The following is a 19598-nucleotide window of genomic DNA, read 5'->3' as shown; positions in this document are numbered from 1 at the left end:
CGACATCTGTGTAAGAGTAGGACGGCATTGGGTCAGAATTTCTACTTATGCTCGGGGGTTTCTGTGCATTCTCATAATTTCATATATACTTTGTGGCATTAATTTTTGCCAACTTTCAAATGCAGTTGTAGAACATAAATATTTCATATTTTCACTTTTTTAGTAAAGTATATTTACTAAAATTAGGTACAGTTTTGACGTGCTTTCATGCTGTTTTATTCTTCTACTTTACTACAATACCGAGGCAATTATTGTACTATTTACTCTACTACATCTTTTGAAAGCTACAATTACTCATTACTTCACAGGTTAATATTTTAATAACAAAATATGATAAGCTTATAAATAATGATACACCAAATGACCAGCTACAGCACGAAAATGATGCTTACATTTTAATGTATCGGTTAAGAAATGATATAATCTGTCATTTTTGAGCTCTCTGAAAGGTTCCGCTCTGTTTGCAGCTCTCCAGTCTTTCCTTAGAGCGGAACGTTTTCTCTCGTGCGGTGTGACGTCCGGAGCGTTTAGCGTGCTACACAGGAAGTAAACTCAAGCCAGGCAGCCAGACCAGCAGGTTGCAATTCGCAATTTTTCGGCCAGTAAACATTTCATATCATTTCGAATTGTGGTATATTGTTTATTCAACATGCTGATCAAGGTTAAGGTAAGACCATGGTTTTATCAACGATTCCACTTCTCCGCCGGTTCGTCGCTGCTGTTTTTGAGTAGCCCGCTAACATCACTTACCGGTTCGATAATTTCTTTCAGGGCAACACTTACTACATTCAAATTTAAGTGTATCTCATTCCGTGTTGAAGAGCTTTATTTCTGCCTGCTTTTTGGCTGGGTGAGGTATTACCATGCTGCACTTTGTGTCATACTTGTCGCCATGTAGTAGCTGTGTTATTTGATAGCTTGCTAACTCACAGGCAAACGCCACAGCAGGTTCGCCAATTCAAGGGCCGGTGTCAAAACAAAATCTGTGACCCTTTAGATTCTGTGAAGCCGGAGGACAAACTACGGGCTAGGTTCGTGCGCTACCGATAGTACCCCTGCCCACTGCTGTTAGTAGGACTGGAACGATAAATCGATCAACCTAAAGGTCGACCGACAAAAAAATGAAATAAATAAATAACTGAGCAGTCACCTGGGGGAATATACATATGTAAAATTCCTATTTGCCTCACATAATTGAGTTCATTGGAATTTTTTTGTTTGTTTTTGTTTCTCTGTGTTGAATGAAAAGTTGTGTTGCAGACTACGTGTTATTTCAGAAATCAAAGCTGGTGCTGATGTGATCATGTTAACTTTGTGTTTCAGACTCTCACTGGGAAAGAAATAGAGATCGACATCGAGCCCACAGACAAGGTGACGGAATGAAATAAGTTGTCCTTACAAGACAGTTTAAAGGAACGCAAACCTAAATCCTCTGATCTCACAAAGCACTGTATATTATGTTTAAACGTGCTGTGTTTGTGTACATCAAGGTGGAGCGAATTAAAGAGAGGGTAGAGGAGAAGGAAGGGATCCCCCCGCAGCAACAAAGACTCATCTACAGTGGGAAACAGATGTGAGCTCCTCCTTTGTGAACTATCTCGCTGTGTAGTAGTTGCAGAGATGCACTGATTAGTCCGCAAGCATTCTCCTCTAAACCACCTCGTCCTCTTCCCCCTGTGTCGTTTTGCCCTCAGGAATGATGAGAAGACGGCGGCAGACTACAAGATCCAGGGAGGCTCAGTGCTCCATCTTGTGTTGGCGCTAAGAGGGGGCTTGACGGTTCACAGTCCCGGCTGCATACGCTGCTCCTCCTTGTCATGAGTCGCCGTTGTCATGGGGCCAGCTGAGTGCCAACGCTTTAGGTGTCTGTCACCATCGAACCACATTACAGCACAGATTTGAAATCCAACGCTCCCGGGCCGATGCAAAAAAAGAAAAAAAAAAAAAAGACGACCTTCTTATTCCTTTGTAGATGTTTTTTTGTAAACCCACATTGGCTTTCTGAGTTTGACCAGATGATGCAGGCACCCATGCAGTACAAGAGACAGTTTGAGAACACTGTGGTCTTTTTGCTTGTGAATAAATGCTGAAGTTAATTTAAGCCTTGTCCTCAAATACACACACACACACACACACATTTAGACACAGACACCAAGACAAGTCACCGTTGAGGATTCTGAAAAGTTTTTTTTTTTTTTTAATTAGAAAAATGACATGAGACTGAAGATGCAAAGACAATATAAACAGCTGACAGAATACTACCCTCCCCCCGAGCTTTTCTGTACATTTTAGTTAAGGTAGTGATCTGAAACAGTCTGGTAGAGATTGCACTGAAATCAATTTAGAGCACCACTTCTTACATCCAGTCTCCAGAGGATCTTTAAAAGAGGTTTGTGATTATGAGATGAGTTATCAAATAACTATGGTAATATACTTTTTTTCATCGAATGTATTTTACAGCTCACTTTTTTGCCCTACTACAACAAAAGGTTGTATTAGGGATCTCCAAAATACATTTCTAATTGTGCTTATACACTTCAAATCTAAAATATACATCTTGTAAACAGCATCATGCCCATTTTTCTTCTTGTATTACTATACACAGTCTTCAGAAAATAAAACCACTCAGTAAGGAGACTGTAAACAATTGACAAGGAGATAATGATCAGGAAAATCAAGTGTTGGATGTATGGGAATGACAAAAACATTTTTATCTGACTAGGCTACTTGCATTTAAAACCATTTCTTAGCGTTCAAAACTAAATATAATTACATTTTTTAAAAAGAAAACCTCGGTTCTTGAGGGGATGAAAGGCACGGGAAATTATGAGGAAATGGATACTCGGATACTCTGAGCTGTTCAGCTGACTGAGGCAGGGAAAAATAGGAGTAAGAAGAAGAGTGAATGCAAGATGTGTTGAAAATCTTCTGCCCCTTTTGTTTCCTTATAAAATCAAGTGTAGTGGATAAAGGAACTTCATAGTAGTACTAGTTGCTCATTGGTCAGCGTTTAGCTGCTTTTCAAATAAGAGAAGAAGGAAAAGGCAAATAAAGGAAAAATGACAGATCACAATGTTGGAGTATACATGGAGTGCTGTGTGGGGAAAGTTGATTTAGTGGCTCATACTGACTGACAAGCCACATCAACGTATGTAATTATGGAGTGAGGCATTCTGAATACAATCAACTGGAGTAGCTTCTCAAAAAACTGGATGGTACTTAATGGGCATTTGTATGGACAGTTGAGTTGTCAGACCAAACTTCCTAGAAAAAATACTACTGTTTTGGTATTTCCATATTATACCTGCATATTCCAAAGCTTGTGGGAGAGGGGAATACCATGTGACTCCATACACAAGGCTGCGATTTCCTGTGAAAGAACAGAGTTTTTCAGCCATAAAAAACATCAACAAAATTGGGTAGGGGAGAAACAGCAGCTCGGACTATAGTGTAGAGGATTTTACAGCAGACTGCCAGTGAGGGTGATGCCTGCTGACTCATCCACAGACTGTTGTCATAGTCCATTTGGACTGACGAACTGCTGTCAGTGTACGCCATCACTGAGTCCTGGGAAGGAGTCAATCTGGACTGTATCCAGAAAGGCTGATCCTTGGCTGGTGTAAGATATGCGGATCCTCATCTTCAGGTTCACCTTGAGGGGGAAAGAAGGATTTAGATATTTTGATGTAGCTTGGATGAGCTTTTTCATCTGGGATAGGAGTTAAAAACGAGATCTGGAGCTGGCAAAAGGCATATTTTTGCAATTATGGATGATTTTTTGTTGAATACAACTCCAAATATGTGAAAAGTTGGGGTGAGTACTCATTCTAATGTTTTCACAATGATGTAACATTTGATTTAACATTTACTGCATTTGGGGGGGGGGGTTCGTCTTTGCTGATGTAGTTTGTTATACAAAAGAGATGGGTCTCACAGCTGATTGACCAAACGTTACCTCTTACTGACCAGTGTTAATCTTAGCTTTGTGTCTGTGGCCACAGCATTTGCAGACCCACCTTGTTTGGGTTGTTGAGGACCACCATCTGGGTCACCTTAGCTGCGCCTCCGGCAGGGAGAAAATCCCCACTGGGGGCCTTCATGTGTAACTGGACACTCTGGAGGGAGATCAAATAGAAGTTTAAAGCACTGAACATGGACTAACACTGACAGCCACCAATAGGGAGACAGGGCCCCCCTGCAACCCCACCCCTTGAAGAAATGTTTGACTAGAGACCAAAAAACTGTAAATTTGACTTGTTTCCACATCATACCCAGTTATTTCCTCCACCAAAGAGGTCATGTTTTAACCCATGTGTCTGTTTGTTGGTTTGTTGGTTTATTTGTCAGCAGGATTACACAAAAAGTACTGAATCGATTTGTACCACACTTAGTTGTGGGAAGAGACATGGGCCAGGGAAGAACCCATGACATTTTGGTGCATATCCGGTTAAAGGGGCGGCAATTTTTAATCATTGCGATATATCATTAACATCATTAACATTAACGTTAACATTAAGGATATATCATTAACATTGAGATATAGGGTATTTTTCAACATTTTCATCAATATTTAGCCTTGGTGGAGGTATGTGCTCGGATGAGTGCCATTCTAGTTCTTTTATAATTATTTACTCTACTGAATTTTTTTTTTTAAACCTAAAAAGAGTACAATTTAGAGATATTTTTTCTGAAGAAACACAGTATGTTTTATTTATATATATAAATAATTCTTTTATATTAATATATTAATATATAGTTTTTGGTAGAATGTAAGTTTCTCCTCAGGTCAATAAAACCCAGTAGTCCCAGAAACTGTATGTCCTCAATGGTAGCTACATCCCTGCCACAAAGCTACAGACTGGTTCAATGTGGGGAGACAGTAAGTGTAATTACAGCTACAAGATGGACCTGCAAAGTGTGTTGATAGTTCCAGCTGTTTTTTCATCCGCCACACCAGAACCAATCATAAACCTCATAAAAAACACATGCGAAACTGCCCAGTAACTTTTTGAGACTGGTTATACAGAGTGACGTATGGCAGTTTATGATGAATTGCCTACATGGTCTGGCAGAGAAAAGCTTGCTTGGCACCGTGTGTTTAATTACTGGTACTGAAACAAACCTTGGGTACAGCAGCTTGCAGGGTGAAGCCGCTGATGTCGGAGCCAGAGGAGCTAGAGGCTTTGAGTGTGACTATCAGGCCCGAGTCTGACTGTTTCTCACAACTTAGCGTCAAAGTCACACCGTCTTTCTCATACACCGTCACTGTGGGAGCTATGGGAAAAAATAAATGCATTTGATGATTTGCATTTAACTTTAATTTAATTTGACAAAACAAAGAAACCGAGAACATCGAAAGTGGGGGAGACTGATTCAAAGCAAAGAACACAAGTCTGCTAAATTTTGGTTTCTCTGCCTGGTTTCTTTCTCTCTGTCAGTCTCTACAAATGTGTGTGCGTGTATCAGACCTGGTGCAAGAGGCGTCGGCTCTAACCCCCCCAGGAGATCCAGGAGGTCTCGTCCTGCAGTGCCGGCTGTGTTGACGGGCTGGCCCGGTGCTGTGCTGCCCTGTGCTGGGCTGGGCCGCAGAGGCTCCTCAGAACCACCCAGCAGGTCCAAGAGATCACACACCTGAAGATAACCATAGACAGGAAGGGAAACTACAACTTCTTCCTTTGAGCCTTAACTCAAACAATTTTTTATAGGGTCACGTGAGAGTATGAATGGTAATAGCTTAGATTTATTAGAACTTGATTTGCATAATATCAGAGAAAATTTGAAGCCAGCGCACAGGAGCCTGCACTGGTGTTTGACTAACACAGCACTGATAATTTGCATGATGACACAGGTACTGACCGTAAATGAGAGACCACTATTTATTACTAACTGGTCATAACAGAATTTAAAGCACACCACATACAATAGATGTTAGCAGGTTACATAAAACACTGCAACAACTTGCTCACTGTCTCAGGCAGGTATTTTGCAGTAGCTAAGGCTCACTTACCTTCAGCTTTAAGCCTTTACATTTAAACATTAAAACATCCACAAGAGCCTTGTCTGAGGATCTGAGGTTTACAGTCGTAAGACAGCTCAAAGAGCCTGATCTGACAATGCTTGAAAAGTTCTAAGTAAAATCCTAACAATCAACAGGTGGGAAAATGTATTCACAAGGTCATCAGTCAATTCTTGACCATATAATATGAATATTGTCATGTAATATGAATGCATCGCTATGTATCATTATTTACCTGGTTGGCAGGTTGTGGTGGCAGCAGTGGCTCTCCCTGCTTGACTTTGGCTGGCTGGGTCTCCCTCATGGCGTCCCCCGCTGACTCTCCGTTGGTATGACCCGGGGAGTTCTTTTCAATGACAGGCATCCTCTCCAGCACTGCTGCCCTGTGGAGAGGGGGAACATCTCAGCTCTGTACTGGCCTTACAGCAACTGTAACCACAACATGCAAATGAACTCTACTTCAGATTCTCGGGGGGCGGGGGCAGACATATTGCATTTAAAGAACAGAAAATGTTGGCTTCTTCATCAAGCCGTGGCGTACCTCATGTGGTCATATTTTTTGAACAGAGCATTGTATTCAACTGCCCTCTGCTGTAGCTCCACATCTATACAGCTGCCATAGATGCTGACGATGCTTCTAATCCGACTGGAAAGGGAAGAGTGATGAAAAGACAGAGAAGAAGTTAGAGGACCATCTTGAAATTGTTGCAGCTATTAAGAGATCACGTTTCTTTTCTAAACAAGTCATTTTATTTCGACGTTAGATCCTCGAAACTCTTTGCCTAGTCATCTGTCCTAGACTTGCGGCACCACAAAATTCCTAATCTCTATCAATATCTGTTAACGGCCAGATGCGCAGTGCCGACACGGATGTCACTCTGCATATGTGAAACATTAGAGACACAGAGGCATGTGAGCCTGAAAATGAGACCAGAGATTTAATAGAAACATTTAGCTGAGACCTAACATATGTAAATGTAAATTCTTGAGTAGTACGATTTTGTTTTTCATTAGCCTCTTTTTAACTTGAGGAAGCAGCATTTAGCCTTCACTGGATGGTTTTGAAATGTTGTAACATTCAAATGCAGGTTGACAGTGTTTGGATATGTCTGTACGTAGGGGGGGGGGTTTCTTCCTCAATAAATGGCCAATGTTTTTCTCTTTTTCACCATGCAAATATTCCAGTGTATACTTGTTTTTTGTTTTTGTTTAAATACTGTTATTTGTTTAAGATATTGGCCTCAATGGCCTGTTACCATGCTTTTAGTTGCATGCGGTCACTGTGTGCTGTGAGTGACAGAAGCGTTCTTACTCCACATTATCAGTGATGCGTGTGCTCAGTTTCATGGTGGCGGTGAGAGCAAAGCCCCTCGTCGCTGGGGATGACATGTGGGACTGTAGGACCGTTTCCAAGGCGTCCAGGACGTCGTCCTCAGTGACCTGATCAAGAGACATGTCGGTGCAGGGTCTGAATGCTGTCATTAAAGTTTAACAAAGTGAAACTAGGAATCGAACACTTACACAGTTTATCTGCCAGTACTCTCTTAGGAGATACAGAGTAGCACAGTAACACAATTCATTACACTTCCTGTATGATAAAGATACATACCACTAGTTTTCAGGGTTACAAATTTAAAAAAGGACAAAGAATTAATTAAGACTCTTGGTGTTGGACTTTGGCACTGGAGATATTTCCTGGCATATTTTAATCTGCTATTAAGCAAATATCAGATGCTAAATTAAAGAAGACCATCAGCATATGTGCAGTTTGGACTATCAACCCGAGGGAGCATAGGCTGGACTTACTATATACTTCTTTTATGGTTTATAGACATTAGTATTTTAGTTTTTAAAACCTGCGTATACTGTTCCCCACACACACACACACACACACACACACACACACACACACACACACACACACACACACACACACACACACACACACACACACACACACACACACACACTCTAAAATTATGAAAGACAGAAGAACTGTTTAACACGACTAAATTAATAAACCCTTTAGATAATCAAACACTGCCACTGAAATGTGAGTTTCTCTATGTCAATGTCTTTGTTTGCTCCACCATGACGGATATTACTTTTGCCAACTACCCAGATCCTGTATGTATTCCAAACGCAGCACTTCTTTGTGACAGGGGATTTTTATTGGGGAAAACTGTACCAGACCCAAGGTATTTAGGACTGCAAATGCAAAAGCTATCACGATCTAGGAATAAGCTGAATCACTACTCATTGATGCCATTCAGTGGTAAAGAGCAATCATTTTTATGAAAATATAAATCAGCATTGGTTGTGCTCTTTGTACCTGTGTGGGCTCAGTCTCCTGGCACTCTCCTCTCAGCAGCAGGTCTCCATACTCTCCTATACACCAGCAGGCCACCTGCACCAGGGATTGCTGTACATACCCACAGAGCATATATGACACACTACTGTCTATAGTCGTTGTACTACAATCACAGTAAAATATAATCATAAAAGAATTGATCAAGTTCTTCCTTGTAGACTGGCTTACTGGTCAGAATAGCAGTTTGACGCATTAGAGCCACTTTCCCCTGAATTCGCAGGACATAAATGTGGTGGAAGATGGGAAACTACACCAGACAGATGAGGACATGGCTGCTCATCTGACTTGGTTCCAAAAATATGGATGCATCAGCCAGTTTCAATCCAAAAGCCTAACTATTCTCACTGCCATGGGGCCAAACCAGCTCCGTCTGGTTCGGGACTGACACTGACACTTATGTGGTTCACCTTGTGAACAGCTTTGGGCTATCCACCTTTTAAAGAGTCATACTACCTTGACTTAATCTGAAAACACCAGGTGTACTTAACTACAGTCAGTCCTGTCCAGTGTGTGGAATGATAAATTCCACAGCATGTTACTCTACAAGGGTTTTTGGATTATCCTTACCTCAACTGTCTGAGTGTCCAAGTGGTTTTAGAGGTCTGCTTTGCTCAGCATGGAAGTATGTGTGAGAATGTGTGTGTGTAAAATGGATACAAGTCCTGGACTCGCTGACCAAAGTCTGTTCTAGATGTCACTTCTTTTCTGAATTATAAAGTTGGTGGGCAGAGTTAGGTGAAGTTGGCTACGTTTTTCCAACATACAGCTGTATTCCCTGGGGTTTGTTTTCTTTTGTTTGCACACAGAATTGTGTAGTTGCATTTTTTCGATTTTGTTGTTTCATGTCATCATTTGAGTAGCTCCTTCTGCTTTAAGATGAGTTTATTCTACTCTAAGACACATACAGAAACCTGACTTAATCAACTACACCAATGTATTAATTTGGAATAGGATATAAAATAAACATTAAAAACTAATTTTATTTATTGTGACTTTATTGTTCAGTTTCACGGGATGAGTAGACTGACCACCAAGCTAATCTGCCTAAAACTTTAAGAACAGGAAATGCCCAGACACACACACACCTGAGAGATGTCAGTGATCAGAGCCCGGTAGAGCTTGTGGACGGTGTAACAGTGCAGCTCGGAGGTGTTGGTGATGAGCTGGATCAGGTTGGGCACAGTTTCATCTCTCACGTCGCCCCCTGCCTGGCAGAGTGGGAATCAGAGTCAAACACATGCATACAAACACACCCACAAACACATAACTAGACAGCTGGTCCAAGTATCCGGGTCACCCTACATTTCCTCCCAGACACAATGACCTCACTTGGGGGCTGTTTACATCACAGTTCATATACATTACAACAGATATTTAGCAAAAACGGATTAACCCTTAATTTATGCCATATCTCCAGCATTACTCTTTCCATAAACTTCTTCTATTCTCCATCGTTTAGAGAGACCATTGCAAAGGATTGGTGTAAGCATTAGCTTTTACAGTAATCATGTGGGCTTAATTTATTCTCTTATCTAGATGGATGACAGAATGAAAAGTAAGGATTTTAACAGAGTGTAAATGGAAAGCATTAGTAAAGGATAAAAAGCCTTTTTAGGACATTGGGCTGCATGTCTGAATGTTTGTACAGAAGAGGTACAAAGTAAATATAGCACACAGTCTCTCTTGTCAAATGTAATGTGCACAAATAACATATTTAGTATCCCAATGCATATGCACTTTTTCCACATGTGGCCCCTGGCATCTACACTTAGGCATAACACATTCATGATGGCAGCAGAAAACTTTAAAAGAGTTGTGAGTGTGAAACGCAGGTCAGAGGCAGCAGGGTGAGTGGCTCAGTCTGTATTTACCGTGGTGAGGACATGCAGGATGGTGTCAATGTGCCAGCGCTGGGAGGGTGCATACCTGACAAAGACAGAGACATACACAACTAACTCAGTGGTGCTTGAGAGTGACTCAGAAACACACACACACACACACACACACACACACACACACACACACACACACACAAAAGTGCATCAAGTGGTCGAGTGATATACAGCAGGAAAACTGAAGGCTATTCATCGTCACAGTGCCAGCTAAACAGACAGGGATGTCATTGAGAGTGGAGGCAGACACAGAGTTAAGACATGTAGCCACATACAGAATATATCAAGCACAGAGACTTTTTTTGTTGCAGCTTTTACACTTAAAAGGTGCTATGTGTAAGTTTTTGCTATCACGACATAGCCAACGTTAGCATTAACAGCTCTTTACTCACCAAGAGCTTCAGCCATCGCTGCGTTTACATGACAAGAGGTTAAAATACAACCTCTAGGCATCTCCACTACTCCTTCATCCTCTCATGTTTGACTGAGTGCAGACTGGACGCTACAGTGACTCACTATTGCAAAGTGGTATTACGAGACGGGACGGGCCGGACTAGCTGGTTAGTATGCTAACTTCAATAGAGGAAAAGAAGTGATAAAAATACAAGCAAAACAAGATTGGTGTTGCTCTCCAACTCTGGTGACAGATCTTGGCGAGTAAAGGAATTAAGTTCGATGCTGAACTTCCAACGTTTCTTCTAGACTGGTGAGTAAAGAGCTGTTTATGCTAACGTTGGCTATGTAGTGATAGCAAAAACTTACATATAGCACCTTTAAAACATCTGGATCAAGTTTACTGTATATCCACATCTCTTCTTTTTTTAAAAAGCCAATCTTAGCTTGGCACAACACAGCACATTCAATGCATTCACATGCACATGAATGTCTGTGTACCTGCATGCACAGATACTCTATGCATATGTAATACAACCATGTAAAGTATATGCACATTTATGTGTCGGCAGTGTTTCACTTACCTTTCAGCCGCATTGAATATGCCGCTGGCAGCTTGAGCTCTGAGCTCTGGGGGGCAGGAGGAGAGGAAGAGGAGCAGCTCTTTCATCATGGAGCGGATGTTGGAGGCTGACACGAGCGCTAAGGAGAGCTCCAATGCACGGCTGGAGGGATGGGAGGAGAGTAACAATCACGGGAAATACATTATACATAAACTTTCCATTTAAAATTAAGATATGCTGTAACTGTGAGTGTAGCAATTTCAAATTTAATTCACCTAATTTCAAATCTAAATTCGAATCTAAAAGCCTTTAGTTCATTCTGTGTTGATACAGCTGAGGTCAGTATGTTCTCAGCTGACCAGATGTGATTTTGGTAATGGTGCAGTTCAGTAAGTACAGAAAATTAATGTTCACATGCTTAATTCCTCTGCGTCCATCAACATCCAGACTTTTGTCAAAGTGCTTTTAGAACAGGAAGATGCTCCCATGTCATCAAAATCCGCCCCCCTGAAGTGCCCTTTAGCAACACACTGACCCGTTGGTGCACATAGGCTGCTTTGTATCCGACCTCTCTGTGGACCAACGCTTTACAAGCATAAAGAAATAAACAAACAAACATTCTGAACGTTTAGGCCTGTGTTTCTGCCAATATGTTGAATATTTTAAGTTGGTTTATTTCTTGTAATTAATTTAACAATAGCACAAATTTATAAAACTCTGTTGTAGGTGTGTCATTTTTCCCATTAGTAAATCAGGGCTGAGGTTAACACTCTTGGCAAAAAATGACTCACATTTGTGAATGTATATTCTGTGTTGTTTCTGTGTTGCTCTTGGACATACAATTGAAAGGTTATTCACACATGATAAACAGTGGCTTTTTCATTGTTGACACAAATCTGTTCTGGTCAAATAGGCTAAATGATATTGTTTATATGTTATTCCTCTGCTAAGTTTATTAGACTTCATTTCAGCACCATGTGCTGTTCAGCAATATAATATTTATTGGCATTTACATGAGCCTTGTATTACGCTGTTATTCAAAGTAGATTTATGAAAAATCATGTAAATGTTCTGATGTGAACGTGGACCAAAAAAAATGTTGGTTTTGCTATTTATCTACCAAGGCCATAAAGCATTAAATTATTACTTTTGGTCAGAGCATCAAACATTGTCCCAAATATAAAATAAGGAAATTATGTACTTTTAGAGATGTTTCCTACATTTAGGAAATTTGATTGATCTCCACTTAAAAATGAACTGATCCCTGACCAGCTGTTAAATATTTATAAATTTGAAAAAACAAAACAAAACAATGAGTGGAGACGAGGTGAAAGTTACCGCTTGACAGAAGCATCCTGGTCCTTCAGGCAGTCCACTATGGTTCCCCTGTGGCGCTGCACTGCATTATGATCTGTCCCAACAATCTTCTGAAGAGAGGTCATGGCGATATACCTGGACACACATAAACAACAGCCAAAAATAAAGATGTCAAGTTTTAAGCTTCATACTCCATTATGATGAAGTACTGTGGGTAAGCTGCATTCACTGAGGTCTACACCGAGGTCAGTTACATTCTGAGTGTGCAGTGTAATGTTGACAATATAGTCAACAAATACAGTAAATGTTTTTAAAAAAAATAATTTCTAACTATCAGCTAACAATGAAGACTCATTTACAGTGCTGTACGAACTTAACTTTCTCACCATTACCAGATAAATAATTTATCTTTCCACTTGAAATGTCTCATGAACTGATCAAGCACTCATGTGAGCACAGGAGAGATGTTATCTGGTCCGGCAGTCCTCACAGGCATAAACCAGTCCTATTACTGTCACAAAGCTGAAGAGAGATTCAGAGGCCCTGCAGGTAAAAACTAGACAGGCCTGCCTTGCCACACGGCCCCTATGGAGACAAACCTAAAAAAATAGTAACATAACAAAACCCCAAGGAACCGGTAACAGTCCTCCTCACTGCCTGATGAAAAATTACATGGCCCAAAATTGAGAGATCAACATAAACAGACAGACAGTGACCTTCTGGTGTTGGTCTAGAGGAATGGCTCCAGGGAAAGTGATTACTGAGCTCAGACTGATAACAGCTGACTGGGAGGTTTCTGTCTCTGGCAGCAGTGAGTTTGGCCTTGTGCAACAGAAAAGGTCAAAATGACTCAACGAGATAAGAGAGGAAGGAGGGAAGGATTTGCAGAAGAGATGAAAAGGGAAAGACAAACAGGAATGTGGGCCGGGAAGAATGAAAGAAAACAGCACTGACCGAATGTTCCTGTCGTTGTTCAGGAGAAATCTTCCCAGGATGTTCACAGCCAGGACCTGTGGCACAAGCGACATGAAGCATGCCCGCATTAATTGATTATCTAACACTATTCCCTATGTATTGATGTGGTTAAACCCTGTGAGAAGGGCTGCTAGTCTCTCACCCTGAGGCCGCTCTCTGACTTGATGTCTAACACAGTGAGAACAGTCTCATACAGCACAGCGTTGCCGACAGTCTTAGTGCTGTCAGTGTTAGTCGCCACCTGTATGACAAGTCACGCACACATCAATACATTAGTCATACAACAACATCCATCCATCTCCCTGACTCGTATCTGTAACAGATGTTAAAGATCTGGGACATTTTTTGAATAAATAATCATTTATTCAATATTATTATAATATTATTATTAATGATATTATTACTATTTTATAGTAGTTTTTACTTTTTTACTTATTTACAGCTTTTTTCTGACTAAGTGTTGAGAAATGTGTAACAAAACAATTTCCCTGCAGGGATCATTAAAGTTTCTCTGATTGTAATTTTCGCTTCTCGCTTCAATTCATTGATAGAAGAGATTCAAGTTTTTACATTTGCTTTTTTCAACCCCCAGTTAGGGGCCTTTCCAGAGGAAAATAGTCTGGCACAGGTGGAAGTGATGTGTTCTCCGGGTTCAAGTTTGTTTGGAATAAATCAATACAACTAGGTAGTCAGCATGGACATAGTTACCATGGCTGACACCAACAGAAACTTCATCAATATAAAATTTAAAAAAGAAGATGTACCAGTACTTTGTTACTTTGTTTTGACTTAGAATGAACCACAAAAAAATTATTTAAATAAGTTAAATGTTAATGTAATGTTGCAGAGCATACAATCAAAAAAAGGCTGCCAACAGCACATTTTTGAGCGAGTAGTGGACCTGAGCAAGTAGGTCGTTCATGGCGTCACTGGCTACTTCATTGTTGCGACCAAGGATTCTCAGCAACCTTAAGATGCGTACCTGAGGATGGAAGTAGGTGAGAGTGAACAGCTGGACTATCAGTTAGTTTGGTACGCTGAATCAGCAAAAACATGAGGAGGAACGACATGAGACGTGTACGTTAATGAGACAAATGAAACAAAAGAAAGAAAAACAGACTATTCAATTAAGAGTCTGAGGTATAAATTAAAAAAAATGTCACATATAACCCACTCTGAATTCAAATAAATCTCCTAAGAGCTCAAAAGTTCCATGTTCATATTGAGATGAAGTAAAATTTGTTAATTTTTAGAACAGATTCTGGGAAATGGAAATGGAGAACATAAAGTATCTCCAATGTTATTGAAGTGTTAGTGTTCTATAGTCAGTGTAATGACTTGGAAATGTACAGCAAAAGTAAATACAAAACAAATAAACAATACATCAGTAAATAAAGCAAAAGAGAAATATGATACTGTACAAAAAGTGAGTGAAACTGGCTGACCTGTAGGAAGGGATCACTGATTCCTGCCACATCGTGCTCTGGAGAATAACCAGAAATGACCAGACCTTTCATGATCTGAACCAGATCTGACACTGTCTGAGATACACACAGTACAAACACATTACAACATACTGTACATATAGGTTCACTGGACTCAACAGATCAGGATGTACGTGTGTGTTCCTCGCACCTTCCTGAACCGCTCAAGTGTCTCGGGATTGCGCTCACACAGCTCAGTGATGAGTACCACAGCACCATGTAAGACACCTATTGATAAAAGGGGGAAAAAAAACATGGAGAATTCTTGGAAACAGCATATGAGTGACAAGGTTATTGATAGGCGTCAGTAAGACCAGCTAACCATGGTTCTTCTCAGCAAGGAGGGACCGAGCAGCTGGGGCAAAAAGCTCCCCGAGATCCTGGACTTTTCTCACAATGTGAACAGCACACAGAGCAGCCTGAAAGAACAGTGGAGCAAGTCATCAGCACCATTACATCATTACAACAACACTGAGCAGACAACAGTGGAATCTTGTTAGTTTTACTGCTGACAAAGGATTTGAAATCCATGTGCGACAGCACTTTCAAATAGGCCATAAGTAGACTAATACGTAATACTACCAACTTGCTGAGGTGGTTAGATATGACTGGATGACCCCCAACGCTGGTCACGAGTAGGATATAATAAATCAATACCTTTTACATGAACATGTCATAATCATGCTCAATACTGCTTGAACAAAATCTTAATTTCTGTTTTTCACAACATATTAGAAAGAGGTTACAAGATTTCCTTGAGATCAATTTTTGAAGAAAAGAAAAACACACTTTATATTTCACATTAGGGTAAATGTCCTAGTGAGACAATCAGAGCTTTAAATAGGGTTTGCTAAGTCACACACAAAACCACTGGCAGTAATGCTGATATTTTTAAGTGCTGCTGAATAAATAACAAATATCCCTGTCAAGGTCCCCACCTTCTTCTTAATATAGGAGTTGGAGGCTCGGAGCAGCCTGTCAATCTCTGGTGCCAGATCTCTGCACATCTCAGCCGAGCCCATACAGGCCAGTGTGCACAGAGCCAGAGACTGTACATACTGGTTACTGTGAGAGAGGTCACTGGAAAACACACACACATAGAGAGAAAAAAAACATAAAAGATGACAGTGTAGATCGTGTGTGTTCAGCATTTTATAAAAATCATTTGAGAATATCCTGAAAATAAAATGGTCCGGAGAATTTAAATGAGTAATAATAATAATTCTGTTCTGTTAATGAGACTTCAGATTTTTCAGTTTGGGCTGTACTTACTTCTTGATGGAGTTGGTGATGAGCAGGCTGGCGTCCTGCTTTTCATCCAGCAGCATCATGGCTCCCAGATATCCCACGCTTCTCGCTGTAGCGAGGGCTGGCTATCATCCGAACACACTCCATCTAGTAGGAAGAGCAACGAGTCCTTGAGATGTGAAGTTACTTGAAACACTTATAGTACTGATGCCCCTGAGGGGAATTCTCTGCTGAAGGTCAGGCTCAACTCCAGAGCCACAGCCCTGGAGCTGGGAGGGATTCAGTGGCCCAGTTCCAATGTCCACCCTTGTGGACTCACAGTCTTTGACATGGGCTCCAAAAGCTTAAGACTTTACTTTAGGGAATTAACCACAATTGACAGTGTTCACAGGGAAAGCCTGAGCCCTACAGTACAGGTTTACATGCACATAGAGGCAACATTGCTAGTATCATCAGAGCTGGGCCAGTGTTGCTGAAATTCAGAACAATTCAGCGATTAACTGAACCCAGTCCCTCCAGCTGCCATGATGGTTTCTCACCCTGCTAACCCCATTAACCCAAGCAAACCCATGACAGGCATTAGCAAAATCCCCTCACCTGACCAAAGTGAGCTGGGTAGCCCAACATGTGCACGTAGAGTAGCTTGGCCAGGTTGTGGGATCGCCCCCCGTTGTCAGCTTGTCTGAACTGTGCCCGGATGGCCGCACACTCCCTCTGGATGACACCCCGCTCCTCACACTGTGTCCTGGCTGACCTGATGGCCCGAATCATCTCCTGCAGGGGTACTGATGGAGACATGGCTGTATGTGTGTATGTGGGGGAGTGGATGGATGTGTGGGAGGGTGTGTGTGTGTGTGTTGGTATGTTTGTACGTGGTGTGGTGTTAAGGAAATGTTAGAATATAACTGTAACTGAATATTAACAGAGAACAAACTACTCTACTATATAGAGTGGTACTGTAGTAGTTGGTATTTATGCCTCCAGGTGTGTGTAAGGTAAATACAAAGCTCTTACTATACTATAAGCAGAACTGTACTGTCACTGGAACACGCAGCCTATGAGTGTATATTTCAAAAAGAGTTCAAACAACTTAAACTACGTTAGAAGTCAGGTTAACAATGGCCGCTCTTTCTGGTGACAGATTGTTTAGACTTATTCACACCCAGAGCTGCTTTAATAGAAAGTTACTGCCGACTAACTACATATATATGACTTGTTGACGTAGTAAAAACTACATTTCAATTGACGAGTTGACGAACAAGTTAGCAAGACACTCCCACAGTCGATGATGCAGGTCAGGGAAATGAGCCAGGGGCTAGCCAACTGACCTAACCGAGCTAACCTTGCAGATGCTGTCAAGCCTGCTCTGAGAGACAGTTGAGCTCAAGAGCTAGCTAAGTTAGCACGGCACTGGGTTTATTTGAATGGTTTAAGGTCCAAAATAACTACGTACCTCTACACTGCGAGGGCAGTCGCCAGGATTTAAAAAGTAGACCGGTTCAACCGACCCCCCTCCAACACACGGCGGTAGTCAGTTGGCCGGAGACCCCAGTGCTGTAGTTACGTCCATGAAGTATCAAGTCTTCCAAAATAATCACACGAATTCCTGTCCCAGCTTTCAAAATAAAACCCATTTAGAGAAACATTGCATTTGGAATATTGAATGAAATATTTTGATTACTCTTTAAATCTGACAAAATTTAAGGGAACTGGCTGGAGAGATCATTACACACGATCAGACGTATTGCTCTCAGGGGGACATTTTGTTACTTATTAATAGGCCTTTTTTATAAGAGATATTTTGACATCCCATAGCAGGAAAAGCACAGGTGCAATAACCCCACTCAACTAAGAAATGTTTGGCTAAATAAAAATAAATAAATATATATATATATATATATTATTTTCATACTATTTGTTTTTAGTTAAATGTAATAACAATAAACAATTTCCTACATGAATGTCTAAATGCTGTTTTAAATTCACCACACCGCAGAGACTATAATAGACTTTTTCCCCAGCAGACATTTTGACTAGTCATAGTAGGAAAAGCATAGGTGTTACTAATAACGTAAGGGTGTTAAGGCTTTCCTATTCAAGTCTCACAGTTGGCCATGACAATGTGACAGTGAACTACCAAAGTACTGGAGGACATGACCTCGATGTCTTCAGTGGTTGTTATGGCCCTCATTAATGTTATCAACTACAACTGTGAATTACCATTTGTTACAAGTCAAAAGGTGTATAGTGGAAAAGTGTACCACTGCCCCAGACCCCCAAGGGCCCAGGCCCCCAGGAGGCCTAGGTTTACTGTGTGGCAGTTGATTTGTGGTAGTTAAATTAATGTTTGGAAATAGTTTGGGAATATGCACTACTGATTGTTTACAGGACATCTAGCCAAAATGTCATTCATCTGTCATGCATAGACTTGCATGTGGACTGTACTTGGTGAATGTTTTTAAGTATATAAACCTATGCAACTAAATATGAGCTCCACTGCATGAAGAAAGAAATCTGAATACAATAAAGCGTCACTGTCCTTTATTTTGAAGGCGAAATCATCTTGTTTCCTGTGTTATTCTCGGTGATTTGACATCTTGACCCACCTAGATTTGTCATTTCTTCCCATGACTTCCGCAATTTGATCGCTCATTGTGCGTGGACTCCGCCCCTTCTACGTCAGGTGTTCCAGCAGGTGGATGAAACATTGATGAGGTGGTGCAGCAGGCAGCACACCACCAATCGCACTGCAGTATACGCAGTACAATCCAACACAACGCAAGACTTTAAGAGGACAGCTATGTACCCTAATATCATTTGAGAGGAACCACGCGTGTGTTCAATGCAAAAAATACTTTATAAATATCACAAGATGATATGATTTTAAAATAATAATAATAATAATAATCTGGATATATGGTCATCATATGCTGAATATGTATTGCAGATACACTGTGGAAACTTTCAAGGAATATTCACAATTTTCTATCTGGAGATTTCTGTTCATGTCAAGGAACTGTAATGATAGAAAGTGGAGGAAAATGAACACAGCTGTTGGTGTGACTTCTCTTTGAGCATGTCGACTGTTTTAATTCTTAGGAAGAGTTGCAGTGATTCACAAGTGCCAAGAACACACTTTAAAAGAAACAGAACTTTTTTCACAACTCTAAATGTAAAATAATCAGCCAGCAATCAACTCTCCGTGGTGATGATCAGAACTACAGATTTATGTGCACGGACATTTGCTCTCTAAAGCTAAATCTGGTCTTTTCTATGTATTCAAAAGGGAACATTTTAAATGTTGTGAGTCCAGATGTTATGAGTCCAATGAGAATAAAA

At 40.8% G+C, this 19598-nt stretch overlaps 2 protein-coding genes across 3 annotated transcripts; one reads left to right on the top strand and one right to left on the bottom strand.

Moving 5' to 3' along the window:
• The first annotated feature begins 12 nt into the window (after nucleotides 1-12).
• nedd8l (NEDD8 ubiquitin like modifier, like) lies at nucleotides 13-2096 on the top strand. Of its 2 annotated transcripts, none has more exons than XM_040143326.1 (5): nucleotides 13-31; nucleotides 468-667; nucleotides 1324-1371; nucleotides 1491-1573; nucleotides 1695-2096. In XM_040143326.1, exons 2-5 carry the CDS (start codon nucleotides 650-652, stop codon nucleotides 1819-1821), a joined length of 276 nt encoding a protein of 91 aa, XP_039999260.1. In that variant the 5' UTR covers nucleotides 13-31; nucleotides 468-649; the 3' UTR covers nucleotides 1822-2096. The 2 variants fall into 2 exon arrangements, with proteins under 2 accessions (XP_039999260.1, XP_039999259.1); XM_040143325.1 differs by lacking the exon at nucleotides 13-31 and adding an exon at nucleotides 73-186.
• A 62-nt stretch (nucleotides 2097-2158) lies between these two features.
• On the bottom strand, nucleotides 2159-17845 carry ap1g2 (adaptor related protein complex 1 subunit gamma 2). Its single transcript, XM_040143321.1, is given in 23 exon segments — nucleotides 2159-3652; nucleotides 4017-4115; nucleotides 5123-5274; nucleotides 5469-5631; nucleotides 6252-6399; nucleotides 6558-6662; nucleotides 7329-7456; nucleotides 8349-8438; nucleotides 9473-9595; nucleotides 10259-10313; nucleotides 11257-11397; nucleotides 12574-12687; nucleotides 13507-13562; nucleotides 13670-13768; nucleotides 14429-14509; nucleotides 14973-15068; nucleotides 15163-15239; nucleotides 15334-15430; nucleotides 15950-16091; nucleotides 16284-16358; nucleotides 16360-16406; nucleotides 16857-17059; nucleotides 17713-17845. Coding segments are annotated over 22 exon segments (2397 nt in total). The 5' UTR covers nucleotides 17058-17059; nucleotides 17713-17845; the 3' UTR covers nucleotides 2159-3544.
• Nucleotides 17846-19598: the final 1753 nt, after the last annotated feature.

Source organism: Xiphias gladius, chromosome 14, assembly GCF_016859285.1.
Source record: "Xiphias gladius isolate SHS-SW01 ecotype Sanya breed wild chromosome 14, ASM1685928v1, whole genome shotgun sequence".
In the NCBI taxonomy this organism is placed as follows: domain Eukaryota; kingdom Metazoa; phylum Chordata; class Actinopteri; order Istiophoriformes; family Xiphiidae; genus Xiphias; species Xiphias gladius.
Note: the sequence above shows the minus strand (reverse complement) of the source record. Positions and strands in the feature narration are given on the sequence as shown.

Excerpts from the sequence above, each read along its gene's own strand:
- nedd8l (XM_040143326.1), top strand. Across the intron at positions 1,372-1,490 it reads ACATCGAGCCCACAGACAAG|GTGGAGCGAATTAAAGAGAG; the intron begins GTGACGGAATGA and ends GTGTACATCAAG. Across the intron at positions 1,574-1,694 it reads ATCTACAGTGGGAAACAGAT|GAATGATGAGAAGACGGCGG; the intron begins GTGAGCTCCTCC and ends TTTTGCCCTCAG.